Source organism: Meles meles, chromosome 15, assembly GCF_922984935.1.
Source record: "Meles meles chromosome 15, mMelMel3.1 paternal haplotype, whole genome shotgun sequence".
Classification (NCBI taxonomy): domain Eukaryota; kingdom Metazoa; phylum Chordata; class Mammalia; order Carnivora; family Mustelidae; genus Meles; species Meles meles.
This window is the reverse complement of record NC_060080.1, coordinates 19,833,764-19,860,160: the sequence shown is the minus strand read 5'-3', so window position 1 is coordinate 19,860,160 and position 26,397 is coordinate 19,833,764. Positions and strand designations below refer to the sequence as shown.

Here is a 26,397-nt window from a genome sequence, read left to right as displayed (position 1 = left end):
CACGGCAATGGCCATGCTGTGGTCTGCTCAGGAACCTTCCTTATTAGCTCCCTAGCTCCCTGTGTCGCTGCCCCCAGCAGGGTTCAACAAGCATTTTTTTTTTTTTAAGATTTTTATTTATTCGACAGATCACAAGTAGGCAGAGAGGCAGGCTGGGGGGGCGGGGCGGGAAGCAGGCTCCCCGCTGTGCAGAGAGCCCGACTTGACTCGGGGCTTTATCCCAGGACCCTGAGATCATGACCTGAGCCGAAGGCAGAGGCTTAACCCACTGAGTAAACCAAATCAGAGATATTATGTAGGTACTTATATAACCACTTAAAATGTAACTGTTTCAAAATGTGAAAACCATTCTTAGCTCGTGGACTGTAAAAAAGAGGTGGTGGTGAGCCGGATTTGGCCGTGGGCCGCGGTTTGCCCATCTCCGGCCTAGTAAATAAACTAGGCAACCATTTGTTAAGGCCCTGGATGATGGTGGCCCACACTCCTCTTTCCTACCATATGTCTTTGTGCTCCCTACATGCGAGCCACCCCCTCTCTCCCCCCCCCCCCCCGCCCCGCAGCCTCTTCTCCCAGACCATCCCCCTGTATTCATGCCCTTTCCTCACCTGGATTGCCCTTCCCGAGACTTTTCCGCCGATCCAAATTATACCCCTCAAGATACTCTCAGATGGCACCTCTTCTGTGAAACCTTACCCCGTTGCAGAAGGTCAGAGTTACGCTCTCTCGCTTCTGTGCTTGTCCTTTGGGCCTCCACTGAGGCACAGATCCCACCTTCCTTTGTATGCTAACTGCATACACGCCTCACCACCCCGGGGGACTGCGAGCCTGATGGGAGCGGAGACTCTGCCCCTTTGGAACCCCCCAGCACCTTCCAAATAGCACAATGGCAGGTAGGGTTCTACGGAGCCGGTGTGTGAAGCATTTCATGTTTATCCACACCAGCCTGTAAAGATATTATCCGTGTTGCATACAGAGAATATGAGATGTGGAGAGGTTAAGTAAGTTACCCGAGATCACACTGCTAGTAAACGGCAAAGCTGGCGTCCAAACTAGGTCTACCTATAACTGCAGATCCCGGGCTCTAACCACTGTGCTATGTACGGCACGGACCCAGCAAAGGATGGTGGTGTGAGTAGGTTGCCAGACCTCCCCACACAAGTTTTGCATTCCTGTAAGTAACATTTACATTTGACTCATTGAATTTTAAAATATCACGGATAGGTTCTGGGTACCTGCCTGATCACTGATTTAGCTGTCTGAATAAGGACCCTTCTCTCCTGGCAGTCTATTCTCTTTTTGTTTCTAATCATGCGATCTGAGTGTTTGGTCTTCATTTTATAGGGATTTTCCCCTCAATGGGGTCCCTCATCATTTCACCAAGAACTGACTTGAAAAGCCTGCAATGAGAGCTAATGGAATACCATTTTCAAGTAGAGCTGGACAAACAAGGAGAAACAAACAGAAAGAGGCTAATCTGGTCTTAGAATTTATGAGCTTCCCTATCTGAAGGTTTGAATTTCAACTTCTTTTGATCTTGAGGTTTATGGTGAGTTTTAGTAGGTTGTTCTTTGTCTCTGCAACTTAGTATGCATTCTTCCTTCTACTAAGAAAGATAGCTAGACTCTTGCCCCTCACCCCCCTGCCAAGCCTCAAGGAAAGCTTCGTCTTCTGCATAATTTAGTTTAACTTGACTAGGGACAGAATCATGAAGATCAAGAAATAACCTTCTTTTGCCCATTGCCAATCCAGAAGCTTCCAACTGTGCTCCAGTCGCTCCTCCCTGTCTGCAGCAGCTGACCCCACGGCCACCAGAGCTAGGGACAGGCTCTCTGTAAGCCCGGAGTTTCCCAGAGTGATGTAGGACAGAGGGACTTCGTGGCAGACATTTTGGTGGTGCCTTCCTGTCCTTCCATACACACCTGTGTCTGTCCGTGGCATAACGGTGGGAAGAAAAGAGATCATAAAACTAGACAGCTCTTCTCTGTGGTATTGAGATGCAGAACCTTGACAACCTATCAGCTTACAGGCAGCCTTTGCTAAGATGAGGTCTCCCGGCGTGTTCCGGAGCTGTTTCTGTCTCACCCCGAAGGGAGGCACGGCTGGGCGGATGTCTTTCTGGTCTCCTGCACCTCACCCTGTCCTGTCTGCTCACTTCCATCCCTGGTGCCCGGGAGGCGATTATTTCCAGGTCTGCGGCAGGACAGGCAGCGCGGGCCCGCTTTCTCCTCTCACTTCCACGCTGGATGAGGCAGCCAGATTTTCCAGCGGAGCCACCACCAACACCGGTTCCGAATAGCATGTGGGCTCTGGTTTACCTTTTCTTGAAGGAAAAAAACCCATGCAAAGTCCATTCTTCATTCATCCCATTTCTCTCCGTCATCAGGGCCACCTCCCCTAAATTTCAGACTTACGTCTCCTTTGCCTCAGGATTGTTGGGTTTTTGTTTTGTTTTGTTTGGCGTGTTTTGTTGTTGTTTATCTTAGAGGGCCTCTGAAAATCGGCAGCAAAGAGGCCAGTTTGTTTAATTTAAATACACTGCAGCCAAATGAAGGTAATTGTCCACAAAGGCCATCTGCTACCTGGCAGGTATCCATGAGTCAGAGAGAGAGAGAGAGATGGAGACTAAAGTGTCTCCTTCTGTTACCGTGAGAGTTTCAGGTCGAGCTGTGTGTGTGTGTGTGTGTGTGTGCGCACACGCGCAGAGGATACAGTTGTCAGTGTTCCAGAGAGAGGGCAACAACTCCAAATCGGGCTTTTTGCCACAAGCCACTCGGGGCTTGATTACCCGACTATAATGTATACGAGGGAGATAGGAAAAAATTCACACCTCTTCCATGAAGAAGGGAAGGAGATAGTATTTACGGAGCCCCTACTGTGTGCTGAGCACCGTGCTCGGGATGTCCAAGCACAGCTGAGCCACGTGCACATCGTTCTCCTGCTGAAGACAGTGGCTTTCTCCCTCTGCAGCCGGCTCTCTCTGCCACAGCCTGCGAGCTCCTGTCTCTGCTCACAGTGTCCTCACGTCACCTCCTTGGCATTCTCTGTACCTGCTTTGGCTCCAGTATGAGATTTGTGTCATAGACAAGAGACTAAGTCATAATCACTGTACTCTCCCTTCTCACATTTCTCACCTTTATTGGAAATTAATTATCCTGTTGAAGATCGTGGTTAGCTTTAGTTCTGAGAGGTCTCCCACTAATCCATGTTCCTTCTGGCCTCAGCAACACTATGCTCTGCCTTCGATTCTCCGTGCAGTTTGAGGCAATTAGAAGACCCAGGTACCAGTCTTAGCCTTTCTGTTCATTTATTTGGAACCCTAAAACTCTAGGCCTCAGTCTCTTCAAATATAAAATGAGTGTTGGACTAACAAAAGAGGCTATTTTCTTGGGGTCATGAACGTTCTGAAATTATAAGCATAATTTGAGTCCCTTTCTTAGGATGTGATACCTAGTTTTCTCAGGTTCTCAGAGCCTTTGCCAGTTTAGAATTGAAAAGCCAGCAGATCAGAGAGCGTGTCAGATTGTTACATTTCTCTAGCTCTGTATTTCCAGCAGAATTGTTTCCAACTACAAGGGATCTCAGTATTGAGAACCTGAGTTACAGGGCATTTATTGTGTTGAGTTATTGGTGACTGGCCCGTGCTGCGTTCTAGTCTTTGTTATAGGTTATGTTACAACAAGATCCCACGGTCCTTGCGTCAGGAAGCGTTCAAACACCAAGTAGTGTTTTGCAGACCTTCCCTAGGTTCCCCAGGCTAATTGCCCCTCTCCTGGCAGCTCCAACGGGTGGCATGAGACTGTATTCATACCTGCATTAGACAGCTTATCCCCATCCCCTGGAACCCCATGACTAGTTCCTCTGCCTTTACTGATTCCTGCATGATTCTCAGGTTCCCCATAACCTCCAGGTTCCAGTCGTGATGCTGCGCCCAGCCTCCCCCTGTGCCATTTATTCTAGATTGGGTTTTCGGGTGAGTGGAGTGCTTGGCATTCTTCACGGCGGGGTCCTGTCTGCCTGAATGTAAAACCCAATCTGCTTTTGAGACAAGGTGAAATTTCAATGTAGTGCTCCAGCTTGATTTGGGGTGTATCTGTCTGGCCTGGACCCTCACCTGGATCATCGGTGGCCATGTCAGCATGCCCAGAGCGCTGTTCGACCTCTATGCGCTCTCTGCACTCCGGCCTGTGGCCGTGTAACTAGGACAGCCCTACTGAAACTGTCTGTTTTGAGCGGGTCTCGTCGTCCTCACGGTCACGGGCTCCCTGCACCCCCTGGCAGGCTTCGTTCGCATGAGCCTAGGGCAGCATCTCTGGTACTGACTCCACACGTGAGAAGAGTAGGTTGGCTCGAGAACATGCCATCTGTGACCCTGAGACGGCAGTGTGATCGTGACCAAAGCAAAGCCATAATGACTTGACATTTCTGAGATGAGGTAACTTGGCAAAAGTTATGGAATCATAGAACGTTAAATCTGAAAAATACTTCAGAGATCATCTACTTGATGCCACTCGGTTTATAAATGAGAAGAATGCGCCCCAGAAAAATTAAAATGCATGTGCTGTACAGTCCAAAGGAAATCCCAGGTCTCCCGACGTCTAGGCCATGCCCTGCTTGCGAAACCACTTCACCTCTTTCTGTGTCCACTCAAAGCAATGGAGAGAGCTAGGCTTCCATCTCTGAGCCCGCAGCCCTTCCTCCTCTTCCGGGTCATTGACTTTGCCGTGAGGAATCGTCTCCAGGGCTAGAGATTATTGGCAAAGCTGTGATTACTGTCCAACATCAGGACACGCTCTTTTGCTCGGGGACGTAGGCACATTCTCCAATCAGGTAAAATGTTTTTTTAATATATATCCTTGCCTCTGTTCTCATCCATAGTCCTCCTTCCTGGGTGTCTGGCCTTTCACGAGGGCCTCTGGGCTTGGTCTCCCATATTCCGAAACCTTCCTTCCCATTCTTTCTCGATCAAATGTCCCTCAGGTGGGACTGCCCCATGTATGAAGAAGAAAATCAGCTTGGGCATATGAGTCACCTGTTGTACAACTTACCCCAAAACCTAGCAACTTTGTAGGACAAATATTTATTACCTCACAGCTTCTCTGGGCCTAGAGTCCAGGTGAGGATAAGCTAAGGGTCAGGGTCTCTAATAAAGCTACAGGCATCTCAAGGCTCAACAACTCACAGGGTTGTTGGCAGGATTCTCTGTGGGCTGCTGGACTGAGGGCCTCCGTGCCAGCTGGTGGCGGGAGGCTGCCTCCGTTCCCTGTCACATGGGCCTCTCCCCAGGGCAGCTCACAAGGTAGCAGCTGACTTCGTTAGACTGAACAAGCAGGAGGGAGGAGAGTAGGTGGGCAAGATATAAGTCACAGTCTTCTAAAAGCTAATCACAGAAGCGACATCCCATTCACCTGACCCCTAGCAGCAGTCAGTGCCCAAGCCGGTATTCAAGGAGAGGGGACTCCCCAGGAGTGTGACAGGGGGAGCAAGGTCACTGGAGGCCGTCTCAGAGGTCTGCCCGCCACATTTACTCATCTAGTTAAGTCTCTCACACAAAGCTTCATCGATGACTGATAGATTTAGTGCTCCCTGGAGACTGTTGCCTGCTCTGGCTACGTTCCCACTTTCCATTACTGAAGAAAAAGGGTCAGAAATGTGATCCATCTCATTGTCATTTAACAAACGTTTATTAAGCATTTACATGTGCTAAGCACAATGGTAAAGAAGATAAAATTTGAGAGGTGAGGTTAATGCTGTTCAGAGTTCTGGGGAACATCGCAGGAAGACCTAATCTGACCCCAGAGGACAGGACAATGAAGCAAAGGCCTGGGGGCCGCAGCAGGAGCTCATCTGTGCTGGGGCACAGAGCTTCTGGCAGAGAGGCCTTCAGGGAAGGGAGAGTGCAAGCCCTTTTATAGATTGAAGCAACTGTCGCCCGTCCTTTCACTTTCTGTCTAAACCAGCCAGCGGCAGTCACGGACATCACTGTGCCAACATATACCCTCTCCAAGACAAACCCTAGTCTCCAGGCCTTCCTGAAGCCGAGGCCTCGGGTCTGACTGACCTGTGTGCACATCGATTGGCCGTGATTTGTGCCTGCCTCAGGCCAGCTGTGACTTCCTGGCTCACCAGGGTGCCGCACCGGTGTTTCTCTGCTGGAGCCAGAATTCACAGAGGGCTCTGGACGGGTCCATCCCAGCATTGTTGTAATCCAATGTGGCCTTGAAGCCAAGGGCTGGTGCTTGACATCTGTAGGGGGAAATTGTGCCTTCCCAGGGGCCTTCACCTTTCTCTTTCTCCTGCTCGGAATGGAGACAGCTTCTGGAGTCTGTTCTTCAGCTTCCTTAGAAGGCACATCCTGGGCGCCGATCCCAGGAAGAGGGCCTGATTATTTTGAAGCCGATGATGGGCAGTAGTCTCATTTCCTGATCCTAGAGCTTCAGCCACATGTGGCTGGCCACCCCGGGCATCCCTTCGGCCTCATCGCCCGTCATCATTTTCCTATCAAAATATTTGCAGAGGTTCGGTTTCATGTTCTTAAAAAACAACCTAGTCATTCATCTTGGGTCTTACGACTCTAACATTCATGCTTCTGGGAGCGGTGCCTGGCCCAGATCTCACTGAGTGAGTTTTATTGAATAGTTGCCATATGCTTGATGTTGGGTCGGCCCTCTGTGGGGACGATAGACGACTGTCACACAGTGAAATGAGTGTGAATTTCACAGTCTGCATGCTCAGGTAAGCCAAAAGAAATCTTTAACAGGACTTCGTTTCCCTCTTGAATGCTCACTGTCTGAGCTGGACAGAGTCTGGGCATTTCCAGGCCAACTCTGAAGCCACTCATCCCAGATTCTTTTTTTTTTTTTAATATTTTATTTATTTATTTGACAGACAGAGATTTCAAGTAGGCAGAGAGGCAGGCAGAGAGAGAGAGGAGGAAGCAGGCTCCCTGCTGAGCAGAGAACCTGATGCGGGGCTCGATCCCAGGACCCTGGGATCATGACCTGAGCCGAAGGCAGAGGCTTTAACCCACTGAGCCACCCAGGCGCCCCTCATCCCAGATTCTTATCCCTCCTCCTGCTCCTGAGATGGGTGTTATGCCCTGGGGGACTAGTGCTGGTGCCGTGGCATCAGGGGAGGAGTCTCCGTGGCTCCAACTTGATCTGTGCTGAAACAGCCATGTCCTTTGCTTGTGGCCAACCCTGGTTCTCACACGCAGCACTCCTCACCCTGCAACTGAGGCAGCTGAGTTCATAGGCTCCCCAAGAAGCCAAGGCACACATGATCTCAGCGAGGCTCTCACTCCTCCATGACTGAGAGACAACTTTAGGCTTGTTGCCTTTGCAGCTGGAAAACCATCAGCTGCTGGGGTCCATGGGTCCTTCCTTGATGCTCTCCAAGCAACCCAGGCAATGAACTTGATTCTGTGCCTCTTAGCTCTTGGAAGCCCAAGAAAGACCCTTGCTTTGCCAGTGTCTACCACATCTGGATCTCCTGAACTGCTGGCTCATAGGACTTTCCTACAAAGCCAGGCCACTGCATGGATGTTCTTGCTTTTCTGCAGATTCTCTCTCCCAGCTTCATTATCTTGTTTGGATTGGGGCTGGAACTGCCAGATCTGGCTGTTCAAAAGCACTTTCCAAACCAGAGTGCATGTTATACTTCATTATTTGCTCCTTCTTCCCCAAAATGGCCAGAAATCAAGGCATGATGGCAATTACAGGGGAAAATGTGGAGGTGTATTTTGGTTCCCCAAAATACAATGATTAATATGTGATAATGTTCTCTAAACAAAATTGGATTCCTGAGATGCCAGGAAGAAAAATATATACCCTGAAAAAATAATGAATAATACATATTCCATAAGCACTGACAAAAAGTATTTCACAAGATAGAACATGTTTAATTACCAGTGGGAAATTGTTTTAAAAGTTAAACAGTAGCAAGAATAGCACAAAGAGACGTCACAGTCTTCCATTTTATGGATCAACCACATTCCATCCATCGATTCAGCAGTCAGTCAACTTTTGTTTATTTCCACTTTTGGCCTATTAGGCTGTAGCTCATGAGCATTGTGGACAGGTTTGGGTGGGCATACGTTTTCATTTTTCTTGGGCCCATTCCCAGGAGTGAGGTTGCTGGGTTATATGGTAGGTTTATGTTACCATTTTAAGAAGCTGCCAAACTGTTCTCCAGAGTGGCTGTGGCATTTTAGAGGCCCATCAGCAATGTATAAGAGTTTCGGTTTTCCCACGTCTGCGAGCCTTTTTGGTTGTCGCTATTTCAGTAGATAAGTGATATCTCATCATCATTTCAATTTTCATTTCCCTATTGGCTCCTCATTTGAGCCTTTGTCATGTGATTATTGGCCCATTCTTACGTCATCTTCAGTGAACCATCTAGTCAAATCTGTGCCTGTTTCAGAGTTGGGTTATCCTCTTATTCAGCTCTAAGAGTTCTTTATATGTTCTGGGCACAAGTTTGGTTTTTGTTTGTTTATTCTCTCTTTTTTTTCCATTTCTGCTTTCTTGACCTATGAACTTGTAAGATATTTAAAGGGATATCGAGGTGACTTGATACACACACATGTGGTGAAAGGATTCTATTTAGGTAATTAATATATCTAGCACCTCACATATTTATCTTTTATGTGCATGAGAACATTGAAGTTTTACCTTCTTAGCCGATTTCAGCTAGACGGTAGTGTTACCAACTATAGTCGCCATGCTTTACATTACATCCTCCGACCTTATTTCTCTTACAGCTGTAAGTTGTACCCTTTCTCCAACCTTTCCCTATTTCCCCCAACCCTTGGCCCCAACTACTTTTCTACTCTCTGTTTCTATGAGTCTGACTCTTTTAAGCTTCCACGTATAAGTGAAACCATGCAATATTTGTCTTTCTCTGTCTGGCTTATTTCACTTAGCGTAATGCCCTCAAGGTCCATCCATATTGTCGCAAACAACAGGACATTCTTTCTCATGGTTGGATAATATTCCATTGTACATATGTCACTTCTTGTTTGGCCATTTATCTGGGATGGACCCTTAGATTGTTTCCATATCTTAGCTACTGTGAATAATGCTGCAGTGAACGTGGGAATGCAGATATTCCTTCTAGATCCTGTTTTCATTTTCTTTTAATCTTTTGAAGAACTTCTATACTGTTTTCTGTAGTGAGTGCCCCAGGTTACCTTCCCACCAGTAGTACACAGGGTTTCCTTTTCTGCATATCTTCACCAGTGTGTATCTCTTATCATTTTGATAACATCCTCACAGCTGTGAAGTGGTATCTCATTGTGGTTTTGATTTACGTTTCCCTGATAATTCATGACTTGTGAGCACCTTTTTATACACATGTTGGCCATTTGTGTATCTTTGGGGAAATGCCGGGTTCCTCTATTTTTTTTTTAAAGATTTTATTTCTTTATTTGACAGAGAGATTGAGCACAAGCAGGGGGAGTGGGAGAGAGAGAAGCAGGCTCCTCACTGAACAGGGAGCCCAATGTGGGGCTGGATCCCAGGACCCTGGGATCATGATCTGAGCTGAAGGCACATGCTTAACCTACCGAGCCACCCAAGCACCCCTTCTCCATCATTTTTAAATTAGATTGGGTTTTTTTGTTGTTTGTTTTTGCTGTTGGGTTGTATGAATTCATTATATATTTTGGATGTTAACTGCTTATCATAGGTGCTATTTTGTCCCATTTGGCAGGTTGCTTTTCATTTTGTTGATGGTTTCCTCGCTATACAGAAGCTTTTTACTTTTGATGTAGTCCACTAGTTTATTTTTGGTTTTCTTGCCTTTGCTTTTGGTGTCAAATTAAAAAAAAGTCATTACAAAGACCCACAATTTTATCAGATTTAATTTATAAATATGTTTTTCCAGTCTATAACTTATCTTTTAATTTTTCTTAGTGGTATCTTTTTAATAATAGTTTTATTGAGATATAATTCACATACTATATATAATTCACCATTTTAAAGCCTAAAATACAGTTGTTTTTACTATATCACAGAATTGTGCAACAATCACCACAGTCAACTTTAGAACATTTCATCACCCTCTGAAAGAATCCCATACCCATTAGCACTCCCTCCTCATTTCTCCCAGGCCCCTATCCCTAGGCAACCACTACTCTACTTTCTGTCTCTATGGATTTTCCTATTGTAGACATTTCATATAAATGTAAACAAACAATATTCGGTCTTTTGTAACTGGCTTATTTCACTTAGTATAATCTCTCCAGGTTTTGTTCAGTTTGTAGCATGCATCCGTACTTCATTCCTTTATGTGCCAAATCCTATTTGGCTGACCCTTGGACAGTGGTGGGGATGTGAGGGGTACTGACCTCCTGCACAGTCAGAAATCTGTCTGTAACTCTTGACTCCCCCTAAACCTAATTACTAATAGCCTACTCTTGACCAGAAGCCTTACCCATAAAATACTCAGTTAACACATATTTTGTGTTATATGTATTGTATGTATTCTTACAATAAAGTGAGCCAGAGAAAAGAAAATGTTGAAGGAAATCATAAAGAAAATACATATACAGGGATGGGCTGTATTTCTTTATAAAATCCACATTTAAGTGGACTGTGCAGTTCAAATCCATGTTATTCAAGGGTGAACTGTACGAGCATTTTTATTTAAATCATTCTTCCATTGATGGGCCCGTGGATTGTTTCCACTTTTCAACTGTTATATGTAATGCTGATATGAACACTTGTGTACAAATTTTTGTGTAGACCTATGTTTTCATTTCTCTTGGGTATGTACACATAGGAGTGGAATTGCTGGGTCAGACAGCACTCCATGTTTAATCTTGGTGAGGAACTGCTGGACTGCTTCCTAAAGCAACAGGAGTGCACCATTTTCTGTTCCTACTAGCAGCATGCAAGCATTTCAGTTGTTCCGCATCCTTGTCAACACTTGTTATTATCTGTCTTTTTATTGTAGCCATCCGACTGGGTGTGAAGTGGTGTTTCATTGTGGTTTTGATTTGCATCTCCCTACTGGTTCATGATGTCAAGCATTTTTTTCATGTGCTTATTGGACATTTGTATGTCTTCTTTGGAGAAACATCTGTTCAGGCCCTTTGTCCATTTTTATTAGGTTACTTATCCTTTTATTATTGAATGTTAAGAGTTCTTTCTGTATTCTAGATACAAGCCCCTCATCTGATAGATGATTTGCAAAAATATGCTCCCATTCTTTGTCTTTTCACCTTCCTAAGGTGTCCTTTGAAAACATTTTCAATTTTGATGAAATCCAGTTTATTATTTTCTTTTGTAGCTTGTGCTTTATGTGTCATATCTAAAAAGCTATCACCTAATCTTTTCTTCTAAGAGTTTTTATGGGTTAGTTCTTATATTTGGTATGATCCCTTTTGAGTTAGTTTTGGTATATAATGTGAGGTCAGGGTCAAAGTTCCTGTCATTTGTATGGAAATTATGTTAAGTGATAAAAACAAATTACAAAATGATATGCATGGTATGATACCATTCGTGTCAAATTTAAAAGCATAAATATCATATATTATTTGTAGTTATATATGTATACATAGTTAAAAAATTTTTCACCCCAAAATATTTGATAATCATTGCCTCTGAAGGGGTGAGAGGAGGGACTGGGACTGGACAGTATTGTTGGTCAAAGGGGTCTTCACACTTATCTGCAATATTTTTAGGTTGACCTTGACAAAATATGAGCAATTATCAATGGGGGTGCTTTTTTATGTTAGACTTTTTATCTTCCTATATATTTTAAATTTCTCAAAATATACATACATGCACTCCTGCAAATCAAAGTCAAGAGTCATGGAGAACAAATCATTTCTGGTGAGTGCAGCGCCCACACTGGCTGAAGCATTGAGGTAAGGCTTTGTGCAGATAAGCTGTCAGCACACTTGGGGCAGATACTGTTGTGTGAGGAGTTTCTGAGCTAGAACCCCAAAAGATAAATCTCTTTAACTCATTTGCACACTTTGGCTTATGTTTTCCCAGTTTCGTTTCCACAGAAAACCCGCTGTATACCACACCCAGTTTCCCTTGCTCTGAACGGCAGCAGGACCCAAATCTCAAGAGAGCTCCCTTTAACTAGAATCTTTCAGTGTTATCCCATGATTCCAAGCTTTCTCCAGAACTGTGACAGAGCCTTCACAAGGAAAGTTCAGTTTCCACTAAACATGTGTCCCTTCTCACCTAGTCCTCATGGAGTGCCCTGAAAGGCCTCACTGTGCGTTTGTAAGTGCAGTGACCCGGCTCCTGGGACGCAGCCTGTGGCCCAGCTCCTGACACATGCTTGAGAGCATGGTTGCGGCGGCCTGGGGGCTGCAGGGGTGCAGAGTGTGTCATTGCCTGTGGAGGAGATGGGGTTATTCCCACATCCCATGAGCTGTGTTGCCTGACACACAGCTCTTACTCTTTTCATCGTGTTTTTCTTCCATAAAATGGGTACCAAAATGTACGCCCTTTCTATTCACAAGTTGTTGAGGGTCAAATGAGATAATGAACATAAATGTGTTTGCAAAAAAAAAAAAAAAAAGAAAGAAAGAAAAGGAAAATGTTTGTGCATCATTTCTCAACTGCGTGGCCCAACCCCACTCAGATCCTGGACCCGCTGCTGTGCTCAGTGTACCCGCAAGACACCCCTCCCACCCCCGTGCTAGCCTCTACTTTCCCTCCCACTTTTAGTCCAGTCCGATGGTATTCTCTCTCCTTCTCCCTCCCCACCTTCCTTTCTTTTTTTCCTTTTCTTCCTCTCCGCAGTCCTGGAGGCAGCCTGACTCCGTCCTTTCAAAGGTGATCCTGCAGGGCACTGCCCCACTAAACCGCAGCGGTGTCGCTGGGCTTAGACTGCCTGAGAAAAAGGCCTTTCCCCTTCCTCAAAGAGGGAAGCTGCCCGAGATAACATGTTGCATCTCTCTGATTCTCCCAGGCTCAGGCCACAGGGTCACCGCACACGTCGCCCACGCACGGAGGCGGCCGCCCGATGCCCATGCCTGTGCGCTCCATGTCTGCCGGCTCCACCCCCACGCACTGCCCGCAGGACCCACTGAGCGGAGTCGGGGGAGACCTGCAGGAGGCCTTCGCCCAAGGTGAGCTTTGGGGGCAGGATACGGTGCAGAGCTAGAGGGGTCTGGCAGCACCGACAAGACCCCCACCGAGATTGCTTCAGGTTCTTTTCTTTTGCGTGGGTAGCTTGCAGTGATCAGACTTTGACAGACGGTGTAAAGTCAGGTGCTGGTCCCTTGTCTTCAGACGGGCTGCTGTGCCGGCGGGGGGCTGCAGGCTCTGTGTTCGTGAAGACCAGGCCTCCGCGGCTTCCGTGCCCTTTTCTCCCCCCGGGTTTTGGGACGTGACTTGTCCTTTGGGCTTTGCCGCCTGCTCTGGAGGAATCGGATGGAACAGTTCCCGAAGTCGTGCTTTGCCTGGAAATCTGGAGAGCGAGTAAAAGGAGGAAGAGTGGGACTGCCCACAGGACCGTGCTGCCACCCGTGTGACCAGCCGGCGGCCACCGTGTCACGGAGGCGGGGAGGCCGCGGCGGCTGAGCAAGTGTCCTCTGGGCGGAGACGGAACAGGCTCGTGGAGCCCCGCAGAGTCCAGTCCTGCCTCGGGCCCCCCCAGCCCACGCCCCCAGCGCTGTCGGCTCCGGAATCCAAGTCTCCGGGCTGCGGCCGGGAAGCGCGCAGCCCACAGGGTCCCGCTCTTCAGGGAGAGAAGAGGGAGGAGGACGAGGCCTTGGGGGCCTCACGCGGCCCCGCCGTCTGCTCTGACTGCCCTCAGGTACGAGGAGAAACCTCCGCAATGACCTGCTGGTGGCCGCGGACTCCATCACCAACACCATGTCGTCCCTGGTGAAGGAGCTCCACTCAGGTGAAGCCCAGAGCTCCCGCCCGGCCTCCCGCGCCCCCTCGCGTCCCCGCGCCCTCCTCACTTGCACCCCGCGTACTCGAATGTTCGCCCGCAGCCGCTCCGCTTGCGCTCACCGCTGCGTCTTTCCGCCTTCCAGGAGCGCCCGGACGGCCTCCCGCGGACCGCGCCTGCCCGGCTCGGCTCGCGGCCACGCACACGCTCACGTTCTGTTTCTCTGCAGGCCCCGCCCTGTAGCACGAGCGCGGCCCAGCCCCCGCCCCCACTGCGCCCCGACCCGCGCCCCCCACCCCGCGCGCCGGCCACCGCCGCTCTTTCCGCAGCGCTGCTCGAAGCCTCATGCGGAAGCTTTCCTGGGTGACCGACTGAATCGGCCATTAAAGCTTCTGGACGTTCTGGAGCTGCCTTTCTGCTCTCTCCTATTTGACTTGGTCTCGAAACCCTCTTCTCTCCTGTCGGTGACTAGGCTCTGGTCTCACTGAAGCTGTCACCTGCGTCTGTCGCTCTTCGCCCTCTGTTCGGTGGTCAGTGCGGCTCCTTCCTCGGTCTCTCCCGCGCTTAGCTCTTTCAGTGACTGCCCGGAGACCCTCGCCGTATTTTCCCCTTTATGTAAAACCCAGGAAAGAGAAATCATAAAAGGCAGTTCCCCTGTCGTCATATTGTCAAGAATCCCCATGACTCCCTTAGCTTTGTAACTGCAGATGTTTACTAATTTGTTTACAGTGGTCAGATTCCCATGTTCCCTATTAGACAGACAGGTTCCCTCCCTGAGTATACCCATGGCCCTCTGTTTCTTTTCAGCTAATATAGTGCCTTTAAGTACCTTGGAGTCGCTTAACAAGGCTATTAAATAAAAATGTAAAGCAGGTTTTCCATGGGCTGTTCAAACACAGCCACTGAAATCATCAGTCCCCGCTCTGAGGGCAGGGAAGCCTCGGGTATGTCCTCAGACCTTTGAAGGAGAAAGCATATACCTATGGCTGGCCGGTGGTTCCCCCTCAAACCTGCTGATTTCCACTTAGAAGAGAGTAAGTGCATGGCGTGGGTTGGTTTTCCCAAGGCAGTTAAGATGCTGATTCTCCCTTGCAGGGAGTGTGAAGGGGATGCTGCCTCTGTTCTGGTACCGTTTTTCAATCCTTTTTTTTTTTTTTTTTTTTAATTTATTTATTTGGCAGAGAGAGGGACAGGAGAGAGGGAACACAAGCAGGGGGAGAGGGAGAAGCAGACTTCCTGCCAAGCAGGGAGCCCGATACGGGGCTCCATCCCAGGAGTCTGGGATCATGACCTGAGCCGAAGGTTGATGCTCTATGACCGAGCCACCCAGGCGCCTCTTCCATTTCTCAGTCCTTGTCAGAGCACTGCCCTCTCCACAAACACACATAAGTAGAAGAGGTGACTGCCTTCGAGATGACTTCACAGGTGATTAGAAAGTCCCTTCCGTAATATAGTTTCCCACAGGTGCCAGAAATCCCAATTTTAGAAGGAATTTCAGGCCATGGAAATTAATCACACTGTGCCTTCCAAACACTTACTAGGGTTTGGGCAAGATCAGTAGCTCATGAGCTCATCACTCTAGGAGGAGAGATAACTGGACACCATCAAACACACAGCACCCAGAGACTAAATATCTTCACAAAATGTAAAAGGTTAGAGGCAGTCTCTCGTGGCAGGAAAGGATGGTTTTACCAAGTTCTGTGATGTCTTCGGAAAGTACCTTAGAAATCACGTTGTCAAGTCCCCTTTGGAAAGGCAGTGAGTGATTATCAGAAAACTCATTGCTTGAATTTGTGCATCTTGAAGGGGCAAAGGCCAGTCCTAGAACTCAGGTGCGGAGGACACACAGCAGCGCTCTCGCTGCCACAGTGCCCTTCTGCCCACACAGGACCGGAGGTCAGGTTCGCAGCCCCACGAGGGCCCCTTTCACTGACGCTCTGCTCTCTCGAGCCCTGAAGTCCAGGCAGGTGTGGACTAAGTCTGCACGGGACACTGCACCCGCACAAACTGCAGAGCCAGGTGCCCCTTGCGTGTGAGGCTGCCAGTTCCTGGGTGAATGGAAGGGGCCCACCCAGCACCCACGCATGTTTACTCTCACTGTTGGGGGTTGTGTTAGGATGAGGTGAGATACTCAGATTGTCTTTAAATACTTTCCGTAGCATGTGCACGTACTATTTATAGCCAAAGCTTCTCCTCCTCATCTTTTTAAAACTATTTTCACAAGTAATAGAATCTTAGGGTTGGAAAAGATCCTAGAAGTCATTTAATCAGCTAGCTGCCCAATAGAAAAGTCCTCGGAATATTTCCATTGAGCTCACTCATGACTCGCTCTCATCACCGTGAAGTTCTTCCTTATCAGGGAGCCAAACTTTGCCTTTCTGTAAGCAGTTTGTCCTCATCCCATCGTCTGAAGCTACGCAGAGTAAGTTTAGGCCCTCCCATTCCTGTTAATTTAGGCTTTCCAGTATCTGATGACAGGAAACACGGCTGTCCCCAAGCCTTCTCCTCTCAAAGGTGACTGTTCCCTTCAGCCATTCTTAATGAGACGCGCTTTTCACTTCACCATTTTCTTGCCCACGTTAGGATGTGGCCAAGAGCATCAAGACCCCAATTTAAAGTGAGTTCTCGGAGCTGAGCACACTTCTCCTTACCACGGGGGACCAGCTCCCTGCAGCGCACAGTGACCTGTGGCCTCCCTGAGCAAGGGCCCTGGGAAAGCAACCTGAGGGGGCATTAGCTCTTTCCAACAGCCACTTTGCTGTTCAGCCACTTTAAGTTTGTTGTCAGCTGAGACTTCTAGGTTTGGGTTGTTTTCTCTTAACAGAAGCTGGTGTTAATCTAGTCGTTCCTGACCATGTACTCTGACAGTTGCTTTCTTGAACCGGGGTGCAAGATGTTAGGTGTATCCCTGGTAGGTGTGGTCACCTTCGGGAAAGCAGGCATCGAGAAAAGGCAGCGACCCCCCACCCCAGTCACCAGGGAAGCCAGCCACAGAGCCCGCAGCAGGACGGGTGACCTCTCAGCCTGCACTGCCCCCGGGGCTCAGAGCTCGCGGGTAAAGAGCGCCAGCATGTGCGCCGCGCACGGGGCAGGCCGGGTGCGTGTCAGCACCCCTGGAGGCCTGTGACCCCGAGCCTCGCGCTAGGGCTTCATCCCAAGCCTGCTAAGTCATTCCCTTCACCCTCCTCCTATGCGTGTGCTGTGCCGAAGGGTCACTGGCCGCCTTGGACTTGTTTTCACAGCAGAGGAAGGTGCAGAGGAAGAAGAAGAGAAGAAGCAGGATGGGAAGGACAGAGGTAAAGGCAGCTCGCAGGCCCCCTAGCTGGAGTGGGAGGCGGAGCTACATCGCTCCTGAGGGAACGCTCCCCCCTTTTGTTTCTGCTTTTCTTCCTGCTGCCGGTTTCCCCAAAGCTACCAGGCCCCCATAGGGCCTTTGGCCTGCTTTTCTGAACTGACCATCAAGGACGTGGTGGTGTCAGGCGATCCACAAAAGCCTGACTTCCTCACACTGTGATAGACGGCTGGGCCGTAGGAAGTAGATACCAGGAAAGCACACGACATGACCCTTTGCCGCCAGGAGTTTATAATATAGTTCGGGAGGCAAGACAGAGATATGCAAAATAAATAGGAGATAAAATGAAGTGGCAGAAAAAGTTAATCATCAAACTCTGAGCGTGTGATTACAAATACGAGAAGGGTTTCTTGTGGGCGGAATAGCTAAATGGTTTTGTGACCTCAACGGAAGAATTAAAAGCAATAAAGAAAGGTATCAGCAGAGGAGAGTAATGCCTTCCTAGTTTTATTGTGCATAAAACGTGCTTAATAACTTGTTATGTACAAAGAGCTGTGCTAAATGATGTCCGTGTATTATCTAATTAATACTTAACAACCCTCGGAGATACATAATGCTGTCCCGATTTTACGAGTGAGAAAATAGGCTCTTTGAACTGAGTCTGACGCCCCACCACACACTCTTCATCTTCATGTGTCTGTGTTATGCTGAACACGGAACGTTTGAGAGCTAGCTGTTCTATCTGTCCGGTATTAATATCTCCTTCCAGACTCTTCCAAAATGTAAGCTCCACATGGTGGAGATTTTGGCCTCTCTTGTTCAGGACGTATCCCCAGTGCCCAGAACGATGCCTGGCACAGAGCAGGGTATCAGCAGATGAACAAATACAGGGAGAGAAGCCAGGCCATGTGCTGGAGTGCTTTGTCCGGGAGAGAGCGGGAGCCGCCCGGAGGAGGCTGGGCTGGGGAAGGTGAGCCCACTCCCCCCGCCCCGCCCCGGCTGGATGCTCTGCTCTGAGCTCACGCCTTCGGTCTGAATTCATCGCCCACGAGGAAAGATTCGAGACAGGGCTCCGGGTGGTACAAGAACTTGCACGGGAGTAGCGGGCAGAGCCGGGATTCTGCCCAGGCGGCTGATGCCGGCGCCCGTGCTTTCTTCGGGGTGGCAGGTAGACTAGGCAGGTGAGGAAAGTCGTAAGGAAGGGTGGGAAGAAGTTGAATGGGAGCTGCTGCAGTTGAAGCCTAGCAGCTGTGACGGGAAAGGAGAACGCAGGGGGATGAGAGTCTGCAGCACGCTGCCCGCGGGGGCTGGCGTGGGTAAGAGAGCCGAGTCCCACCGGGACTCTGAGCCTGGAGGAAGAGCCTGGGAGGGGAGGAGAGACATAGTCCAGGCGCCACAGTTGTCTAGTGAGTCAGAGCGAGGCCTGCGAGACCGTGGATGGTAACTGCGAGGAACTGGGGAGAATGACGTATTTGGCACGGCCACCAAAATCAGAAGTCGAGGTCAGCCATGCTGGAGATATCTAGCAGGGCTACAGGACATGGGAGAGAGGACTGACTTTCAGGGCTGAGAGTGGACCAGGAAGAAGGCAGGAGGGTTGTCGTGCAAGAGGCAAAGAGGGGAGGAGATGCACGGGGATAAGTTTGCACTCCATCAACTTGTGCTCCCGTCATACACGCGCACACACGCACAACCCAGCCAGATCCCGGCGTTCATGTGGAATGTTCTCGGCTGAAGACGTAACAGCTGCTGCTTTGGCCTCTCTTCCCTTCCACCCTTCTTTCCCCGTAGTTTTCCCATGGCTTCCTCTCAGCCTCCCTGCATCCCTTGCAGCACATGGAGGACGGGCATGGCTTCCCTCACCTGACGCCTCCTGGTCTCAGGGGCCTCTGTCTGCACCCGTGTTCCCTGCCAGCATCTCTCCTTTCTTTCCCTCCTGCTCTCCGTGTCTCTCCAGCTCTCTTCCAGATCATAAATGAGCATTTCTCTCTGTCCCTGTGAGACCTGTGAGAGCCCCTGAGTTTCTGTTTCTGTGGCTTTAGGTGCTGTCTGGAGGGAGTGTTTAGAGTCGGGGTGAGACATGGGTAGGGTTTTAAACAAGTGTTTGACTCTCGGCATTGTACAGTTCCCAGGATATGTTTTTGTAGCTGTACCGTAGTGGGTATGTGGGTAGGGGTATAACCCAAATGTTTTTATGATAGGACCTTCTGATTGTCAGCTGTGGTCTGGGCATTTGCTCTTACTGTAGACCAATATGGTGGCAACTGGTGTCACCAAGGCATCAGAGAACAGTAACTACCAGCCATAGAGAGAGCGGTGGTTTGCTGCTTTGGGGTTGAAATCATGCTGACCTCACAACAACACAACCTGCTCAGCACCCTGTCAGGCAGACGTCGTCTGCTCAGTGCAAAAACCATAAGAACCAAATGGGCACTTTCGAAGAAATCATGACCGAGTGGGACTTCCTGACCACGCTCACCCGTACCTCAGCCCCCTCTCCGCCCTCCCCTGGATCTCCGTCTGGCTGCATCCTGGGGAATGCTTCTGCTTCCCTGGGGTGCCCCTCTGACTTTGCCGTCCCTCACTGCTCACCTGGAGTGCCGCGTACTTGTATCCAAGACTACGTAGATAAAACAGACTAACATATTACTGCAGAGCCTGAAATTCATCTCAGCCCCTCCAGAGCCTCCTCTTATGCTCCTCTGCCCTTCAGAATTGCCTCTCCAGAGCCTGCCACCCACGGTGTTGGGAGCTGTAAATCCAGCTTGCGTGCTCCGAGAGCGCTGGTGCCTATCTGGTAGGCTGACGGCAGTGGCCCTGTGTGACTCCTCAGGCGTTTGAGGGTGCAGGCAGTGTTCAGGATTTCAGGGTGAGCGGGAGTGGTTTAGTATTCCCAAGCAGATATGCCTGCAGGCAGGAGATACTGCCCATATCAAAATTTAATTCCTTCTCACCTTCGTCACTTTCAGAACCAGGCTGTGCCCCCTGATGTAACTGCTCGCCAGACGTAGGGTGGCTTCATGTCCACGTTAGTACTATTGTTCTCCTTCTCCCAAGAGACAGCCCCTACGGCTGTTTTATATTCGCGGCAGCTGCTGGTTGTAGGTAGCATGACTCTCCCTGCCTTTGCCATACCTGCTTCGGAAAAGTCAGGATCCAGGGCAGCGAGGGGAGAGGCGAGTCCAAAAGCCCTTGGTCTGTGGGCCAGGGGGTCAGTCCCCTGGGAGAAGACGTGGGCTGGTGAGGGGACCCCAGGCGTGACTTCTGTGTGTTGTTTGTGTCCGTGCTGTACAGGTTAGCAGAGGAGCTGAGCCAGAGAGGAAGCGCAGGTGAGTACCATGTTCTCTCCTCTCCTCATGGTCCCTCTCCCTTTGTAGCTTATGTCTTCGTCCCCCTCCTCCCTTGCCCTGGTCACACCGTCCAAGCCAGAGCCACCCTAAAGGGTGAAGATTCAAGTTAAGGTTTCCCTTTAAAGAGCCCAGCTGCCACCTTTCCCCCTGGCTCCATCAGACCCTCTTGGCCCCCTTCCCAGGCTCTAACCCATCTTGCGCTCCACTGGGCCTGGCCTGGGCCTCAGGCATGACTTGGTGGTGCCCGGGGCTGAATGTAGCTGGCGGACCAAGACCTGCTGGCTGAAACAGGCCGTGGGACCTCTGCCACCTTGCTCCTGATGGCCCACGGTCACTGTCATTTCTCTCCACCGGTCCAAACCACTGCCAGCACCCTGGGCTTCCGACACCCAGAGCTGTGAGCTGCCACGTAACTGACCGCAGACTGAATTTCCATCCTGCAGGATCCCCCTCCATCCATAACGCCCCCCCCAGTCCCTCCCTCCAGTGCTGGCCCACCTGCACCCTCCGTCCTAAAACGATTAATGCAAGCACAGACCTCCCCAGAGGACAGTGCTCGTTGCTTTAGGAATTAATGTTTCACATCTTTCCATCTAAGGACCTTAACTCTTCTTTTCCCCCCAGTTCTGAGATATTGTGGCTTTGGGGCCTGCTCACTAGAAAGAAGGGATGAAAATAATTGGACAACCAAATCTGTTCAGGGGAAGAGGTCTTTCAAGGATGTCCTTGGTTTGGCCATGAGATGTCTTTTTGTTGATCTTGCCTTTCTCCCGTCCTGTACTTCTTCTGTGGGAGTCAGGCCGCCTTCCCCATTACAGATCTTTCAGGCCAAAGAGCCAGGGCTGCAGCACCACAATCCCGAAAAAGGAACTTTCCCCGGGCCCTTCCGAGGAGTCCCACCCTGGAGCAGCCTCCCAGCCTTTTCCTGATCGCTGCCCCGCACCCACTACCTGCCATGGGCACCAGGCCCTAGAGGGGTTCTGTTCTGCTCCCGCTGCGGGGCCTGCTGTCTCTGAGCCCACACTGACTCAGGGATTGTGCGAGCTAGGAGGGGAAGCACGCAAGCTGCAGAAATTCTCCTGCTGCGGTGGAAAGCCCAGGGCCTCCGGGGCTTGGGCAGGGCTCTACCTAATCTCACTGCACAGTCAGGCAAGGCCCTTCCCAACAGCAGGCCTGGGCTGCCCCAGCCAAGGAGAGTCAGGAGCTGACTTGCCCCTCAGGAGCCTGCCAGAGCCCCTCTCCCCAGGGCACAGAGGAACTGGGGATAAGCAAAAGGCAGTCCAAGCCATCTGGCCCACCCTCTCCACACAGATGAGGAAACGCAGGCCCTCGGCCTGGGAGCTTGGTGCCAGAAGTAGACGCAGAGTGGCGTCCCCCGGTGCTGTCCCTCTGACCCTGTCAGGAGTTATGAGAAACTCACTGGTGGTGGAATCAGATGAAAAGTGTCAAAACTCAGGTGGCTCAGTTTTCCAGACCCTTAGGTTCTGCCCTCCTCCTGCCTGAGGCTAAGGCTGTCTTCCCTCCCACCCAGTGTTCACAGGCACCTCTCCAAGCTCCGTGCCTTCCTCAGGCACGATCCTTCCTCCCCAGAAAGCACCACCTTCCAAAACTTGCCCTGTGAACCCAATTCTTTCTTCCTGGAAACATTTCCTGACCCCGTGACCTCAGTAATGGCTGCAAAAACTCCAGGTACCCCCAGAAAAGAGAATGCCTCTTTCCCTAAAAGGGGGCATGAGTGTTATCAGCTCTTTGAAATCCCCTGAGCTGAAAGGTAAGCATCCCAACAGGACACCGCAGGACATTGTCTTGTCCCCAGCAGATGTTAGCTTCGGCTCGCAGGCCCTCCGTGCTGCCCATGAGTAACAGCGCATCTGTCCTGCACAGGGGGCATGCGGCAAGCTGGCGTTGACATGAGGAAGGCAAGGCCCTCCCCCAGAGGCGCATCCCTGTCCATCCTTCGGCTGCACACCTGGACCAGGCTTGCAGGCTGCCAGACGTCAGTGCCTGGCAGGGAGAGGGGAGCCCCAGCCGGTGGGAAGTGGGAGGGGCCGCCCGCTGCCGGTGGGCCTCCCCCGTGCACAGCCCTGCATGAACCAGCATCTTCATCACTCCCCTCGGGCCCCGGTCTCATCTCTGCAGCAGGAACTTTCCGGGAGGTGGAAAAGAGAAAAGAAACAGCACGAATCTCCTATGTGTCTGACCTGATGGCGTTCTTGCCGGCACGTGGGGTGCTCCCCGGGGTGGGGGTCCAAGTTTCCTTCCTACCTTTGACCTTTAAAAACCAACAGATTTTCTCCCCTGTGTCGTGCAAAGACAGCTTCAGGCCTTGCTCAGTTTTACAGACATTCACACCCTGGCCACAGCGCTAAAAATAGCCTCCTTCCTTTCTCTCACACTGGTGAGGCTTCCGCCCGCTCCGGGTGATGCCGCTGCTCTGCAGCCTCGGCGGCGGCGGCGGCGGCGGCGGGAAGGGGGAGCACAGAGCCCCGGACGCTTCCTCCCCCGGCAGCCGGTCGGTTCTCCGCCGGGCAGCCCGCGGCCGGCCGGGCGGGGCGCGCTGACCCGTGACCGCCAGAGGGAGCGCTGACCCCCGGGCGCCGCGCTCGCGCCGCCTCTCCCCTGCGCAGGCTTCCATTCTGCTCCGGCGCACGTGATAATCAATCCCAATTCCCGGTGATTTTCATTTATTTTTTTTTCTGCTCCCTGGGCTCCAGGATGTTATTTTTAGTAGGAGAACTGCTATAAATATTTATAAAGGGCAGTGACTGGAATGAAGTGAGAGGCCCCACAGCTGGCTCTCTCACCGCCCCCCACCCCTCGGCAGCACACACGCGTCGGCAGACCCCTGCCCGCTGCGCGGAGGCCGGTGCGGAGCCGCTGGGCTCAGCCCGCAGCCACCCACGGAGAGGGTCACATGGAAACCTCGTGAGCCGGCAGTCCGGGGAACCCAGGGGTGGGGGTGACTATGTCCTCCTCTCTCACAGGCCGTGCTGCTTCCCTTCCTCCCACCCCTGACAGAGGAGAAGGCGTGTGTGAGGGAGCGCTGAGCCCCGCTAGGCCCAGCGCCTCCATGTCGTGAATGCTGGGTGTGAGGGGGCAGGTGCAGCTCGGATCACTCCAGCTGTGTGAGAGCAAAACGGAAGTGGGAGCCGAGGAGAAGCCCCCGGGCCTGTGCAGGGCTCGCCTCCCACAGCAGCTCCTGAGCACGGCCTGGGCCCACCTGTGACCAGCAGGGAGCGGAGGCCCTCAAGAGCCAGCAGGGGCTCTGGTAAAATAAAAGCACGGGTGAAAAGGTTCTCCCACACACTGAGGAAACCGGGACCCAGCCTTGCCCGGAGCTGCCAGAGGGGACAAGAGTGAAAGTGACCGTATGGAAAGTTCTGGGGAACACCGTGCCAGCCAACGGTGAGATTAGGTACGGGGAGGGCTGCAACAAGTCTCAGGGATGAATGACCCTAGGGGGTGACCGTAGGCTCCCCCACAGTCCTGACTTCCCACACCTTGACCCTGCCCCCGAGGACATGACAGGATCCCACCTCCCAGTTCCTCGGGGGAACTGCTTGCTGCTTCCAGAGCAGGAAGAGCCAACGAACAGTCAGACTGAAGGCGCAGTGGCTCCGAACAGCCAAGTGCTCAGGCCAGCTAAGGTGCCCATGGTGTGTGGCAGTGTCCTCCGGGCCCGGGGAGGCCGCCCGACTCCACCTCTCAGCGGGTCCTTGCACCAAGGAGGAGCCTCGAGGTCTCTGACCACCGGAGAGGCACGGGACTCCCAGCCTCTCCCCTGCACCTGGGACGGGACGGAGATGAGCTCAGACGCCAGCATGTCCGCGCCTGGGGCACTGGGTTTCGTATAAACTCCGGCCGGCAGCCGCGCTCTTCTACAGCTAGAACATCCACCGTCATCTAAGGCCCCACGGTGCCTCCTGACTTCTTGGCTGTGGTGGAATGCGGGTCCCTTTGCTCCGCTCTGACCTAGAACACAGGTGTCACCTTGGGGGGGGGGCGTCCTTCTTAATAGCTCTGTGACCATTTAGGGGTCGAATTTAACCTGAGTAGAGGATCTTTTCAAAGAAGTGACAGATACTGTCAGCTCCATCGGCCCCTGGGCTGGTGTTCTGTAGCTGTGAAGACCCCTAGAGAGGTCCCGAATGCCACCTGGATCTCGAGGAAGTGGTGGCTGCACCAAGCTCAGGTCCAGAAATCCCAGCCGGGCCCAGCTTCCGTGTACGTTCGCAGCCCCCTCATCGGCTGCTCGTGTTTTATCCCCTGGCAGACTCCCCCTCTTTTGCGTAGCTTACTCCCTGCTCCCGTAGTCGTGGCAGCTTCAGAAAGGTACAGTTGCTATGGCAATGCCTGGAGTCATCTGAATTCCTGCGGCACCTTCTGGAAGCAAAGAGCTTACGAAGAACCAGTCATGGATTCCAAATCCAGCTTCCTCTGGCCTCTCCCAAGCCAGGGGCCAGATGATGATTATGTACTGGAAAGTGTGGGAGGTAGGTAGCCCATCTTCCTTGGGAAGATACCCCCATAGCTGTAAGCCACGTGTCCCTGAACAGGTTCTCCGTGTGTGGATCAGAGAACTAAGTGAGGCTTCCTCCCTGGGACTCTTAGGTAAGACACGATACCAGTGGTCCTAAAACTCAGGATCCGAATCCCCTGGATGTCCCATTAATCTGTAGAGAGCTAGGGCTCAGTTTCTGACTCAGTAGCAGTTCTCACAAGCTCCTGGGGGGTGCGAAGACTGCATCGTGAGGACCACTGAGCACACTTTGGAGTAGGAGCCACGGCCAGTCAGGTGGAGACAGGCCAGAAGGAGTGGTCGTTCTAAAGGAAGAAAAAGAACGGACCTCAGCAGTCATTTTTCTTGGTTAGGTGCCCTGAGAAACACATGCCGCAACAGGAGTCCTACACTTTTTTTTGGGGGGGGTCTCCAACAATCAACAAAGACCTACCCTCTAGATGTGTAAGAGCGGGCCGCATTACAAGACAGGCCGTGAACGTACAGAAGACCCTGATCCCAGACGCCCAGACTGAGTGGGTTTTGCACGGTCTAGTCTTAGCAGTGGGGAAGGTTAAGGGCTAAAGTGCTTTCCCCCAGAATGCAAATACCATACCCCAAGCCCCGTGTTTGGGCCCCAGCGGGGCTGCTGCCGCTCAGCCTACCCAAAGCTGAGAGTATAATTCTAAGAGGAAATGATGACTGCAGCACCCCAGACAAGGGTTGCAGGCCACCTCAGTCAGGAAGAGCAGATCCCACGGGTTCTGACGCCTTCTCGGCACACTTAGCCCTGCCTGCAACACCAGGCCTGTGGGCGGTGGGCTTGGGGTCTCTCCTGCCCAGGGGTGCTTACGAGCAGGTGCCCAGAGGGGGCACAGCCAGGGTAGGGCCATGGTGCAGAAGACGTGGGCCCCAGATCAGTTTACAAGTTCCAAAAAGCAACACTAGTTTCCCAGGTGTGTGAACGCGTGGATGGGTGGTGAGTGCTCTCGTTTTGAAAATACATAGTTCCTAGGGGATACCATGAGGCGAACTGGACTTGCTGGGGGTGGGAGGGTGCTGTGAAAGGCAGGCACCGGATGGCCGTCTCGGTATTTCTGAAGTGAGGGGAGCCTAGCGCTGCTGAAGGTAGACATTAAGAAGGGACAAGTGGGGGCGCCTGGCCGGCTCACTCGGAGCATGTGGCTCGATCTTGGGACCATGAGCTCAAGTCCTATGTTGGATGTAGAGTTTACTTAAAAAAAAAAATGGGGGTAGGGGGACAAGTAGCTTGGAGTGGGACCGTCATTCTCTCAAGAAGATACTTAGGAGCTCTGTGTGCTGAGCACCAGGCCCCCTCCTCGGGTCTCCAGGGCCTTAGAGGTTAAGGTTGGTCTGAGTTCATAACTAGGGAG

General features: G+C 51.3%; 1 protein-coding gene across 10 annotated transcripts in view; it reads left to right on the top strand.

The window, feature by feature from the left end:
- The window catches only part of DTNB (dystrobrevin beta), a 262,585-nt gene extending 240,056 nt beyond the window's left edge, over positions 1–22,529 (top strand). For 5 of the 10 annotated variants that reach the window (XM_045979060.1, XM_045979061.1, XM_045979065.1 and 2 more), the window contains 3 exons: positions 12,934–13,093; positions 13,783–13,872; positions 14,336–14,671. In XM_045979060.1, coding sequence (XP_045835016.1) covers positions 12,934–13,093; positions 13,783–13,872; positions 14,336–14,505 — 420 coding nt within the window. In that variant the 3' untranslated portion in view covers positions 14,506–14,671. Of the gene's footprint in view, positions 1–12,933; positions 13,094–13,782; positions 13,873–14,335; positions 14,672–17,105; positions 17,160–19,868; positions 19,953–20,449; positions 20,485–22,389 lie in introns of those variants that run through there. The other 5 variants (XM_045979063.1, XM_045979066.1, XM_045979067.1 and 2 more) reach the window with 5 other exon arrangements.
- The last annotated feature ends 3,868 nt before the right edge of the window (positions 22,530–26,397 follow it).